General features: G+C 37.3%; 1 protein-coding gene across 1 annotated transcript in view; it reads right to left on the bottom strand.

Moving 5' to 3' along the window:
- Positions 1–11,360: 11,360 nt before the first annotated feature.
- LOC124721708 overlaps positions 11,361–13,086 on the bottom strand; it is a 1,090,650-nt gene continuing 1,088,924 nt past the window's right edge. The window contains exon 6 of the mRNA XM_047246794.1: positions 11,361–12,665. Within this exon, the coding sequence (XP_047102750.1) occupies positions 12,586–12,665 (80 nt within the window). The 3' untranslated portion in view covers positions 11,361–12,585. The remainder of the gene's footprint in view (positions 12,666–13,086) is intronic.

The following is a 13,086-nucleotide window of genomic DNA, read 5'->3' as shown; positions in this document are numbered from 1 at the left end:
GTTGATAATTTCACGGTAAACCAACAAGAAATGACAGGTTCCCACAAATGGCAGCTTTGTCAGGTTGTGTGCATGCCAACAGTGATAAGTTCCAGAAACATAGCTGCCAATAGTAGTAATGTTAGGCAGTGTTCGTCCCAGGAAAATGATTTTGAGGGACGATTTGTACATATGTGAGGATGGTGTGGATAACTGACACAGATGAATATCCTGAATATGCTTGTGAATGCAACTGTGCTTTAAAAGTTGTTGCTAGCCAGGTAAATGTGAAGAATTGCTTAACCATGTAAATAATGTTGAGATGTCTCCCTTAGCATAGTTAACGTGAATGTACGTGAAGTTTGTTAGCATAAATGTTAAGGGGCATCCTTAACTTTGCTTATGCGCTGTAGTAAGAAGACAATAACATTAATTTATGTTGTGCTGAATCGCAGATTAATTATTCAGTCTGTTATGCTTTGTTATAGCAAAAATAGGCCACGCAACCCTTAGTATTACTAACTGAGGCAATTAGGACCTGTCAAATTATTATTTACAGATACATCTAAAAGGGAAATCGTAGGTCAATACTAGCGCATATTAAGTGTCCTTACTCTGCAAGTAAACAATGTTAAGAAACCACTCACGTATCTTGAGAAAAATGTTTTAAATCGAATATACAATTTTAAAAACATGTCATTTCTCTATAAATGTATCAAAATTGTGACTTACCTGCTTAAGAAAATTATATTGTATGTACCAGAAATAGCTTATTTATGAGATTTTTAAACTTTCTTTTTACCACTGTTTAGTGCATATATATATTCTCAAATTCATTTCCTTTATTATATATTTTGTCTACTTCGCATTTTAATGAATCATTGGAAGATCGATGTAGTATTTCACTGTTTACAATATACTACACTACAGTAGGTTATACACGTACATTTTAATTGCCCTCCTTTTTCCTTTAATTTAAAATATGCTCAACTAATGGTATGTGGATTTTATGCATACTTTTTTATTATTATTAATCATCTTACCTCATTTTACGGACGCTCATGTACGTATTGGCTCTCTGACGCAAGCTCTGGTACAACATCACAGTTGTTATGTGCTGAGCACGCATTTTTCATGGACAAAAAATAACAGTTGTCTTGATGCATCTTGTAGAGTATTTAGCATTTCTTCATAGGTGATTTAGTATTTTGCTTCACTAAGGCAATTGATCTCCCCTGCATATGTTACGGCGTTTACATTCATTAATATTTAATGAAACTGCATTGTATTTTTGAACACTTAAAGTGTAATTATTCAATCACACACACATTTTGTGAGTGATCTGTAAACCGTATATTTCAGAAAATTGTTGCTCGTTGGGGTGTAAACACACACACACTCATCTTACTGCTACACTGAAACTGGCTTACTCTGTGGAAAAACTTTGCACAGTGACAGAAAGCTGACAAACTAAACCACACAACGAGAATAATTATCGACACTACTAAATCAATTTTGTTCCACCATCAATTCGATGAGAAGCAGTTGCTGTAAGAAACTTCCAAAAGAATGCTAACCATCCCGGCTCACTTCTGTATATCTACCAACAAGCTTTAAACATAAAACTACCCTGCAGAACGTCGGATGCGAATCTTATATATGACGTGTGTCAAGAATGAGTAGAGGTACGACAGAAATTACCTTCAGAATTTCTCGCCTTATCACTTATCGTAAGAAACGTGGAATGAATATGGTTCTCCCAGGAAACTATGGACAGCTCTGAATTGATTCATATGGGGCACGGAAGGTGTGGCAACTGTTTGTATGACTGGGGGTACAAGTTTACCTCAATGTACGACTGTGAGAGTTGTCGAAGAGAGTTTATTACGGAAATTTCCTGATGTTTTCAGTGAACTGCATTTGGTGACACCAAAGTCTGCAAACTTGTTAAAAGATCTAGGTAATCAGTTATAAAGTTTTCGAGTGTTCCCTTTTTATACTATGTTTACTTTTATATTATGTATTTTTATGTAAATTTAACCATTTGTATAAGAACGTAAATGATCCTGAAAATCATATGAATAACAGTAATTATAATAATAATAATAATAACAATAATAATAAAGAAGACTATGATTAGTTAGTACCTACCTATTAATTATCGTAATTACAACGTTTCATTTTAGAACTGTTACTTTTTTAACTTTTAATTGAAATTTCATTTTTCAGTTAACTTTTTGTAAAGAATTTAAATTTCGGTCGTGATATGTAAGGGTACAATATTTTTACATATAATTATCACTGTCCAGGATATGAAAAAATGACTTTCGGAAAGCGCAGCAACTACAGGGCCCTAACGCGCCAATTCCGTGTGAGCCAGGGTCTGGTTGGGACGTAAATGTGGCTTACCTCTACTTCAATAGTTTTAGAGTGAAACTGTGGTACATAGTAATCATCAGGATGTACTTTTATTCGTGTGACGTGTAAAGTGAAGTTCCACTCATCGTTACGAAACAATGTGTCAGTTAAATTTCTGCTACATCAACTTGACCCAGTCTTTGTATGGTCCCTAGTAGGTGAGAAAACAATATAAAGAGAAAATTAGAGTCATCATAGGAGCTTCAAGTGTAAGAGGAGTTGGTACTCTTACAAACCGCGCGATCCGTCGAACTACAAAAGTGTGCATTAAATAAGCTCCGCTTTAAACTGATAACGCAGTCGCATTACAGTCGCATGCGACCCTACTAGTGTGACAGTTAGGACAGAGTCGTCATGATTAGTGATGACAGCAATGCAGGAGCTTCATGCCGCATAAGTTCCAGTGCACTGATACGCTCCCCATGCATGACCTTCACTCATTCATAAGGGTTTTGAATTCAGGGAATTAACCACTGACATTGCCCAAGGTATCTGTACTTTGTATATGGTGAGCAGTGTGTACGTGAACAGATGGTCCCGAGAAAAGCATAAGGGAAGTCAGGAACTCAGCTGCGAGGCAGACGTATTGGTTCAAGATGTGGTAGAACAGATGGCAGAGAAGTACCGACTCACCGTGACCACTCTATTACTGGATTTTCCATAGATTTACCGGAAGAAACTACACTACCGCCCGTAAGGTGGAAAACACCATGCTGCATATTACAAAGGAGCCAGATAAGAGTATTCTATCCGAGTTACAGGTTAGACTACAGAATAGTATGCTCAAATAACCTTTAAAAATGACACACCATTGCACAGATAATTATAGTACATATACATACAATTTGGTAATCCTCAGTTTCATGTAAACTGACTTTACCTTTCCACACAGGTGGAGCCAATAGACTGAGCGAATGTGTAGAGATACGTTCTTTACGGTTTTGTTCAATTGTAGTTCCGTCTGTATAAAACAGGACACGCCGCGAGAGAAGGTATTACACGCAATCAAAGTAACTGAAAATGGCCCCAAAGTGACTGATTCCTTATGATTCGCTGGTAAAGATAATCATTTTACATAAAGAACGCAGTAGTGTCCAACAAATAACAAAGAAATTGTAGATTTCTGTCAGCAGAATTGTCAAGAGCGTATACCGACATCGAGTTACAGGCTCCCATGATGATAGTCCTCGCTCAGGAACACACAGGAAAATATCAGACGTTCAGGAAAAATATTTGGTAGTGACCAGTAAACGCAAAAGATTCCAAATTGTCCTTGAACTGACTGCAGAATTAAACACAACTAACAATACATCAGTGCCTGAATCAACAGTGAGACCAGGCAGAAAACACACTCAAGGGTAAAGCAGCAGAAAGGAAACCTTTGTTGTGCCATGTTCACGAGAAGAAAATGCCTCAACGGTCTACGATGCACGTTGGACAGCACGGGATTGGGATGAATCCAAGTTCGAAATATTTGGACGTAAACGCCGTCAATTTGTACGGCATTTACTCCACGAACACTTGAATCCTCTGTGTGTAATTCCAACTATGAAGCATGGAGAGGGTTCTGTGATGGTATGGGGATCCTTTGGGGTTACAAAATATGAGATTTGGTGAAATTAGGGTGGAAAATTAATCAAAACAATTATCATGCTATAGTGCAGAAACATACCAAGAAATACAGATTCCTTCTGATTGGGAAACGGTTTGTCTTGCAGCGAGACAGCGACCCGAAACATAGATCCAACTTGTGTCGGAACTATGTGAAGTTTCTAGAGATTCACATTATGTTGAAAAGTATGGAATGGTCACCCCATATCCCAGATTGTAAATCAATCGAACTGCTACGGGATGAGCTGAACCGGGTTATCCGAAATCAGGGAATCATCAGTGGGACACAATTGTGGGAAACCCATCGCATGCAGAGCGTATGCTAGGCAGTAACTAAAGCACGGAGTATCTATTTTGAGGAATCAAAACCTTAGTAAGTGCTTTTAACTATGTACTGTTTGAGCTTAATAAACATTTAGAAAACAATAAGCTATTATTTTATAACGTATTCCTTTCCATTATCCATAACCAGTTGAAGGACACAAAACACTCAGTCCCCTGCTGCGAATCGAACCCAGGTCCCTTCAGTGGTAGGCGGTAACGCCGCCGCTACGCTACCGAGTCGGAATAGTGAATAGGGAATGTGGGACCAATGTTACTGTTACCAAATACATTGTAGTGCTGGAGGTGTTATGACTGGTGCGAGACATGGCCCTTATTTGAATTTCTGGAAACAATACCAATTCCAATGCCTCGAATGCACACATTGTGGTCACCGGTCTAAGGAATCATACCTTGTCTGAGCTGTCAGAAATACAAGACTTGTCAAGCACTGAAGTTGCGAAGCATTCAGCCAACAGCAATACCCATCGCAACGTTGCATACAAATTATTTCGCAGAATACACAACACTCAATGCAACGTGGTGTCCGTATCATCTATGGTCGTAATTCAGTTATTAATTACTGGCAGTGGCTGGGAAACTTGTCCGTATCCCCTTCCAGTTCCAAATTTCACACCTCTGATTTCCATCTGCTTGCTGATCAGATACTGTAAGAGGACGACGCCGTCATTCAAGCCTTAATTTCAGACGGCACTGTTTGCCTTACAACGATACCAAACATAGTTTTTTGTTATAATACGTGGTTGAACACTGGTGACAAATAGGTTGAAATTCTGGGGAACGTATATTGTCCAGTTTAAAACAAAGAATTTTGATCTTGAGGTTCGTATTCTTCTGGATCGGCCTTGCATATTATATTTCGTAAAGGTAACGATTGAATTTATTCAGATAACTTACGGAGGCCAATATAACATCAGATGCAGTCTGATGTAACGCCAGTACTAGTGAAACATCTTGGAATGACTGGCGAATAATACGTAATAATTGTCAACTACTACGATTTGTTGTCACCGTCATCGTGTTATACTGGCACATCATTGTTTCATTTGGATGACTCAGCAGTGCTCACTGAACAAAGTAACTGCTCATCGTGAAGACCTACAGGTCTTGAAGAGCCGCAGCAGATCTTGAGTCAGCTGCATTATGGCAACATTTTCCGTGTAGTTTCTGTTTTTGTTGTTCACAGTAGTTGAGCCTACAGCAAATTCTAAAGTATTGTCAACAAGAAATGGTTAATTTTTCAAACTGATCACATCGACCTCAGTATCGTATGCTCTTCTGATATGACACCGTGATAACTCGTCTGAAATCAAACGTAGCAGCGACTTTCGACGACAACTGGTGCTTCAGTGATCGAGTTAGGGTCCCTGGATTATTATTAACTTCGCTGTGTATAGTTAGGGTAGTATGTCACCTCAGGGTGAACAATTCCCTAATTTATATGACCAGTGTACTAGTGAACTGAAAGTACTAGAAAAGTAACATTTGGAGCTTTACAATTTATGACTTAAATAATCATATTTTAGACGTAAAACTGCTGCCATATATATATGTTTATTACATTAATGGAGCTATCTCACTCCCACAACCCATCTCCCTTTCCCACGCCCACATAAACACACACACAATACACACACACACACACACACACACACACAAACACACACACACACACACACACACACACACACACACACACACACACACACATAGATATAGCTCAATCAAGGATATGTTGTATATCTAAAGAGATGAAATACCAGTAGGCAGCTTCATTGAATCTCTTCTTAATGACAAGTGTAAATAACAAAAAGGTCATACAAACTCGTTTGTTACAACATATACATATTATTCGCTGGTTGAAACTATTAACAGGAAGTGACGGAAAGATGAACATTTAACATTCGAAAATATAATCACCACCTGGCAACTAGAGGATGGAAGTGATGATCTGCTTTAAATTCGTGTTCCACAACGAAGAACGTATATTTAAAACTATGACACACTCAGAATCCGCTCATGTTGGTACGAGATGCAGATCACGGCACTAAACCGATAAAAGATGGGCTTATTTTTAATCATATATTGAGAATGTTCTTCTAACCGAATAGAGTCAGAAAGCTGTATTTACTTACGTAAGCATTTCAGTACCTTTTGTCTTTGATAATCTTTTTATCCGTCTGTGAAAGATAAACTTCCTGTTACAACTAAAACCAAATTGTGACAGTTTCACTCAATGCAGCAAAGCCAAAAGAAGAAGTTAAGTTTTAAGCCTTCTGTTCAGACATAAAGTTCTTACAGGCTGCAAAATTATATAATCTAGTCAATGTTACAATTAAGTTTGTTACAAATGATAGGCGAATAAGGATATTTATACAAGAAAGAAAAGCTGAAACCGAGTGTGTAAAATATGTTGGTGCCTTGTCTAATAATCGCCACACCAGAAGGAAACTTCTAAAACGATGTAAAGAAAATATTGTTACCTTACAGCTTAAAAACATAGGTATTTCCCTTTTCCACCAGTTCCACGACGAAAGGCCGATGTGAGTTGGAACACTATACTCACCACTGTTCTAGTCGATTGACCAACGTGTAATTAACACCGTAATGGCTTGACTATTTGTGACATACAACAGTACTTAATTACGCCGGCCGAAGTGGCCGTGTGGTTAAAGGCGCTGCAGTCTGGAACCGCAAGACCGCTACGGTCGCAGGTTCGAATCCTGCCTCGGGCATGGATGTTTGTGATGTCCTTAGGTTAGTTAGGTTTAACTAGTTGTAAGTTCTAGGGGACTGATGACCACAGCAGTTAAGTCCCATAGTGCTCAGAGCCATTTGAGCCAACTTAATTACGTGTACAAAAATGAAATTATGTAACACTGGATTAAATTTTTCTTTACAACTGCAGCCGTTAACTTGATTAAAACTGTCGACAGTTTGTCCAGTATGCACTGCCTCCTTGTGAAATTACGTGCTTTGAGGAGCATTTGACTCGGTGTTCCTCGGTGCTCCTTATTACAGGCAATGGGTATATCTCTTGAGATATAGTTATAAACACAATTTTTGGTAAAATTTTATTGTATACATGGGGTAAAATAATGTACAAATGACCTTATTTTAAACTCTATACATTCTTGACCATATTCGTGTATAATTTTTCATGAGCAACTTTCGTACTTTCTTCACACTTTCATGAAGAATTGTTTCCGTGGACAGCACAAAAACAGAATGTAAAATTGAATTTTTATTAGACCAAGTGCAACTCTTAAGAAGTACAGTAAATCGATCTATTTATAACTTATCTCTTCTGTATACTTGGTGAAAACATTTATCTTTCATGTTATGCGTCCTAAAAGTCTGCAGACTTTGCATATTTCAATCTGTATGTGTGAATAGTATACATTACTTTTATCCAGTTAACAATTAAATACTTTGCACGCATCGCTTTATCTGTTGTTCGCATTTAGTATTGGATACCAACGCTAAGTCTGCTATATAACCATAACTTGGTGCTCCTAGAAACAGTGTCTTCATTTATTTAAACTTCTGTGTTCCAATTCATGATGAACTTCATATAAAGCTCGTACTTGTAGGAGGCTTGTCCCACAAATACGTGCTGATGAACCAACTTCCTGAAATATGCATGCAGACATATGAACTTCAGGCACCTTTCTTTCGTTTGCGACAATATGTGCTTAATTAGGATTCTTGACGAAGATATTATTTTAATTTGTAAAAGAGGCAGTATCGATATAACCATAATTCTCTTTCCCAAATTTTGAGAGTAATTTTTATGCTGTAATTTGTGTAAACGCTAACAGCTGATAGCGAGCTAGCTGAGGCTTGTAAAGTTATGACTGTAAGCAAATTTGTGGCTGACGGATGTAGTTTCAAGAGTTATCTTTCAATCACTTAAGAAGTATTTGTATTGTCTTAAACTACGTTATTTATTAGGCTTGATTTAGTTTTTCAGTTACCTGAGACTTATTTCCAAATCTTCTAACATTCTGTTTCCCAGACGTGCCTCTGTAGTGACACATTTAAAATTTATCACACCATCAAGTCTTGAACGAATTCGATCCCGAGGTTGTTATTTGTTCTTGAAATCTCATCAATTTGTCCTTGCAAGTATGCGTTGGCTTGAGACTGGCATCGGGGTTCCTTTCAGTTTCAACTTGTTTCGTCTTTAACCCGCTGCGTCACTCACAGTGTGTATTCCACTTGACCAAAGCTAGTATACATCCAAAGAATTTAATTTGAATCATGGGTACGTAGATCCACCTGCATATGTGCGTTGTAGTGGAGGTCTTCTTTCCTTTGTTTTTGTAGTTTTTATACATTGTGCTTCTTTTGTAATTTTACATCAAGTGTTAAATTAACACACTTTCTCAATACTACATTCACCTTTTATTGCGTATGTTTGGTCTTGAACATATTACTGTTCAATACCCCGCAACATATTGTCTTCTTAACAAGTGCATCTCTTCAATTTCCTCCAAGCCTGTTCAACTACTACGGCAAACACAAAATAATTTTTAAAGTTTGGCGTGGTTGTAGTTCCTAATACTCGTATATTTTCTCTCACTTACCTAAGTGTAAGCATATCCTCTCAGAACTAGTGACATAAAAGTATCGTATGTCGCATTTGACTCACTCTGTAAGCTGTGAATGTCTTGCTTTCCCGTACGTTATTGATATGTCTCTCAAAATCTCAGGCATTCTGCACTGCTTCATATTCGACAACATTTCTTATATGATTTTATATTATCACAATAAAGACTACTACTTCACGACAGACTAGTATTTAGAAGTGAAATGTCGTCGTGTACCACACTTCCTATTCTCATTCTCCTTTTTCAGCAGTAAGAACATGAACTCTTTCAGATATTGTAATGTCATACCAGTTCCGTTGTGCAATTTTCATGTGTATCTCCGGTAACGGTAAGAAAACAAATTATTTTAATTTTCTGGAACAATAACGACAGAATTCCCAGATTCAAACAGAAATAGACATGCATTTTTCTCCAATTCTGTGTACATTGCATTAAAATTAAGCAAATTCTCACCAATAACGCGTCATAGTTCACACGAATACGCCGTCTCGGCGTACCGACATCACATTGAACGTCCTTGCATAACAACATATGCTTTGAAGATGGAATTGTGGTTTTGAAATGTACATAGTGACATGAAAATAGCTGTTGAAAAGACAATAGACCCAATTATTAAAACAGTCTCCCAGTCAGCCCACTGTTCCTGTTTTACTAACAATAGCCACTGTGACTACCATGGAAAGGTATTTATTTGTTTCCTAGTTTTGTCCTGTGAGATAAAAATATCGTCCTTGGTCAAACACCTCAAGTTAATAGCTTTGAAGATACCTTTAACGTTGTTAATTGTTCCAGTAGTTTCCCTAATTCTCTTAGATACCCGTTGTGATGTTGGCGTCATATTCTCAGTTTTTCTCTTCTGTTCTCGTTGTACTGTGGAACTGTTGATGATGATATCCTCTCTTAGACTGGAAGTTCCTGTGTCGACTGAATGTAACGAAATAACTGGACTGGTACTTCAACCTGGGTTCTGGTCTCGATATGTGATAGAACCCGAATTTGTCCTATTCTGTCATACTAGATATGTTTATGACTGCCAGTGACGAAAATACAAACAGAGGTCCATCGCAGTTCCACCAAAAGTAATGCCATTGTCTTGGTAGATTCCATTTATGATATTTTGTTACTATTTTTAGAACATTACATTTAATTACTAGCACCCATATCTTTGGATTCCAATTAGTTTAGTTTCTAGTACAGTTTCATCTCACCTCGGTAAAATTTTTTGAAGTTTTCTGCTTCGTGAATAATGTAAATACTTTTACAGATTTCTGCATCTCTCAATTGACACTTAATTTTTCTTTCTTTTTCGATATTTTTATTTTCTTCTCAGTTTACGGAAATGTTAGAGACACGTTACTCGCACAGAATGAGTAAAATAAATATTTTTGCAGATAATCTGGAGTTCTTGGAAATATGAGTTAACTTTCATTATTGAATAACTGTTTACAGTAATGAGTTCCAAGCCATGCTTAGTGCACCTCATTATCATATACACATTTCTACTTCTAAGCGTATTCTTATGTTTGATCCAAGTAGATTTTCCTCTAAAACATTGAGCCTCCTCGCAAAACTGCAAACGTGTTCCTTTACTTAGGTACCTTCTGCCTTTCCTTTTAAAGTATAAAATTCCAGACGCTTAGGACCTTTAGATCCCTTTGTGACGTAAACTCTGCACGACCATCTCAATATTTCGCATGCTTTCTCGAGCGAAAAATGTTCCACTTGTATAGTGAATACTAACGTATATCAAACGGATATTAGAACAGTCCTATATCAGTAATGACACACATGTATGTCACTGTACAGTTTTTTGAAGACGCCTGTGTTTCCTATTCTTTTGCTCTTAAGCGTATGTACTCTCACAGATCTTAGACTGTAATTCATTTGCTCCTCTACTGATACGTAACTAAAAAAACCTGTTCATGATTTACGACAAGTACCTCAGGTATCCACATATGTCACTGTTGTGTGCTGACAATTTTCGCATGCAATCTCCTTCCTAGAAATCAAATTCCGTAAGTGTTTTCGCAAGAGACTATCCTATATACCCACAATAGAAATTTAAACACAGTTCGAACGTTGTCCTCATCTAAAGTATTTCACAAAGATCAACGCTGTCAGGTTGTATGAAATTCATTTTTTTTCCTCAATACAGCAATGTACTTTATCTTCAGAAATAACATACCATTAGAGTTTGCTAGGTAAGAGGAGAGAACGATCAGGCCATTTTGTTAGCTCCTGCGTTTATTTTGTATTAGTTATGATATTACAAAAAATATATCATTGCCGTATAACGTACTGAAAATTCTTTCCTACACAGCAATTTGAAGGAATTAGTTTTCATTTCGTCATGACATAACATTTCAACCTTAAAACGCAAAATGTTTCTTCCCACACTGAATAATAACTTGTTAGGTCACATGATTTCTGTGCAGTCTCTTGTATTTTGATCATTGCTTTGTGATTTGCCTTCGCAGTAGATTTTCGAAACAGTTTGCTGGTCGCTGCTGTCGTGCGGCATACATGTACCAGTAGCTATCGTCAGTTACGCACTCCGCAGCCTTTGGTATCTGACACGAAACAGGTATCCAGTAGGTCATGGCATGTGAGTCACAGCTGATGCTCTGAAAAGGCCTTATGAACGTTTTATTTTTCAGTTAATTGCGTTTGACAGAATTGCAATCTAAGTGAAATTCTGTAATTCTTTAAAGTTCTCGCAAGCGCCAAACGTCAAATGAAATGCAAGGCCGTCTGTAGTGCACGTCCCTGTGTTGTTTTGAGGCTGCTGACCTTTGTCCATCGATCCACAAGAGAACACGGTCTGTAAATGTAAAATGCAGGCGATGGGTACATGTTGTACATCGTAAATGCGGTCACACGGATACGCAGAACACTGAAGTATTTGGAACAGTATTTGCAATACGATTTATTTTCCACCAGAACAATTTTGGTTTTAAAGAGTGAACATAGTAAGGATTCTAGGTACAGACAGCACTAAGTCTTACACGTATATTATTATATATCATAGAAATTATGTCGCTCATTTCATCGATTAATATTATATATATGATATGTCAATTGCACTGATACACAATATATCTTTTTTATGCCGTACATGTAAATTACACCACAAACATATTTTACTTTAAACAACAACAATATAACAATTAGATTTCTTCTTATCATTAAAATTTAGGTTACATTTACGTTCACATGGTAAAGAGTGTACATTTTAAAACTGTAGACATGTGCCCAGACTTTTCACGTCACTGAAAACTACTTACGAAGCTATATGGCTTGTGAAACTCTCCACCACCCCAAACCCGCCCCACCCTAGAAAAAGGCCCAACCGCTGTCACACCCCCGATGAAGCCGCTATTATTCATCCCCTTATCACTTAATATATTAGGTGTGTATGTATATATGTATATAGGAATATATACATATGTATACGTTAATACATATATATGTATATATTACCAGAGTATTTTAATTGCTACCGAACATCAATAAATAGTTTGAAAAAATGTGTGCTTCTTGTTGCTCCGTACCTCTTTTCAAATATATTGCAACGAAGTCAGGAATGTTTCACATTAATGTAACTTCAGCATGGCGAGTCACTTTAATGCCTGTGTGAGGACGTCATAATCAGTACTGTGAGGGCAATCACCAGTGCACTTCTGGCCTCTGCGAAAGCGTTACCTGCAACAAACGAAGGGATAATTACAGCAAAATTATAAATAAAGGGTTAATTACAACAAAATGGTAATGCTTGTTCAAAGGAACCATGGTAGAATCAGCTACTAACGTTTGGAATGTATGGAGCTAATACACGTAATTTATGCCACTCACTTTTCATAAAGTCTTTCATTGGCGACGTGACGTTACTGTGCAGTGCAGAAACGTGAGACTTATGTTAAGTGGATCATCCTGCCACGAAGTAACAAAATGGTTTCTTCACGGACATGTATGGCAAATCTGTCTTTCTGTCACGAAGACGTATGTGAGTATATTCAGTAACTGTTTATAATAATTTGACACAGATATTATTCTCTGCATAGCAAACTCATTCTTGTTTACCAGTTTCCAGAAATGCTCTTGTGGAGTACCGGATGATTTTAAT

This window comes from Schistocerca piceifrons, chromosome X (assembly GCF_021461385.2).
Source record: "Schistocerca piceifrons isolate TAMUIC-IGC-003096 chromosome X, iqSchPice1.1, whole genome shotgun sequence".
Lineage (NCBI taxonomy): Eukaryota > Metazoa > Arthropoda > Insecta > Orthoptera > Acrididae > Schistocerca > Schistocerca piceifrons.
Note: the sequence above shows the minus strand (reverse complement) of the source record. Positions and strands in the feature narration are given on the sequence as shown.